Here is a 603-nt window from a genome sequence, read left to right as displayed (position 1 = left end):
TGCTGCTGCTAGAGACACTGCCCCTGCAGCAGTACTACTGCGGACGCAAGTACTCCTGCTGCTGCAGCTGATGCAGCAGCTGCTGTTGCTGCTGCTGCTGCTGCTGCTGCTGCGACACCGCTTGCTTGCTGTGTCTGCAGCCTGTATGCTGTTTCTGTTGTGCATATGGAGCTGTATGTACACCCGAGGTGTATCTACACATGAATTGCTGCTGCTGCTGCTGCTGCTGCTGTTGCTGCTGCTGCTGCTGGTGCACAGGGGCTGACGACTGCATGCTGCGTCTGTGGGATATTCGGGGCTGCTGCGATACCGCCGCAGCAGAAGCATGCAGCAGGAGCAGCAGCAGCAGCAGGAGCAGCAGCAGCAGGAGCAGCAGCAGGAGCAGCAGCAGGAGCAGCAGCAGCAGCAGATCCCCCTGTCTGCATGCACAGAACAGCAGCAGCCACACGATGGGGGTCACCTGCTTGTCTTTCTCTCCCCTTCATTCTTTTTTGCTGCTGACAGGAAGGTAAAGCATGCACCCACCACAAACCCTAAACCCTAAACCCTAAACCCTAAACCCTAAACCCTTAAACACTGCTCTGTGTCTTCCTCTGTCTTCTT

At 56.6% G+C, this 603-nt stretch overlaps 1 protein-coding gene across 1 annotated transcript in view; it reads left to right on the top strand.

The window, feature by feature from the left end:
- EMH_0016740 (WD domain, G-beta repeat-containing protein, putative) overlaps window positions 1-603 on the top strand; it is a gene marked incomplete at both ends in the record, with an annotated part of 7298 nt that overhangs the window by 3390 nt on the left and 3305 nt on the right. The window contains 2 exons of the mRNA XM_013500716.1: window positions 141-188; window positions 322-508. Of these exons, the coding sequence (XP_013356170.1) occupies window positions 141-188; window positions 322-508 (235 nt within the window). The remainder of the gene's footprint in view (window positions 1-140; window positions 189-321; window positions 509-603) is intronic.

The sequence above is a fragment of the Eimeria mitis genome, genomic scaffold, assembly GCF_000499745.2.
Source record: "Eimeria mitis Houghton genomic scaffold, Emh_scaff577, whole genome shotgun sequence".
Taxonomy (NCBI): Eukaryota; Apicomplexa; class Conoidasida; order Eucoccidiorida; family Eimeriidae; genus Eimeria; species Eimeria mitis.
The sequence above is the reverse complement of the archived record's forward strand: the minus strand, read 5'-3'. Positions and strand labels throughout refer to the sequence as shown.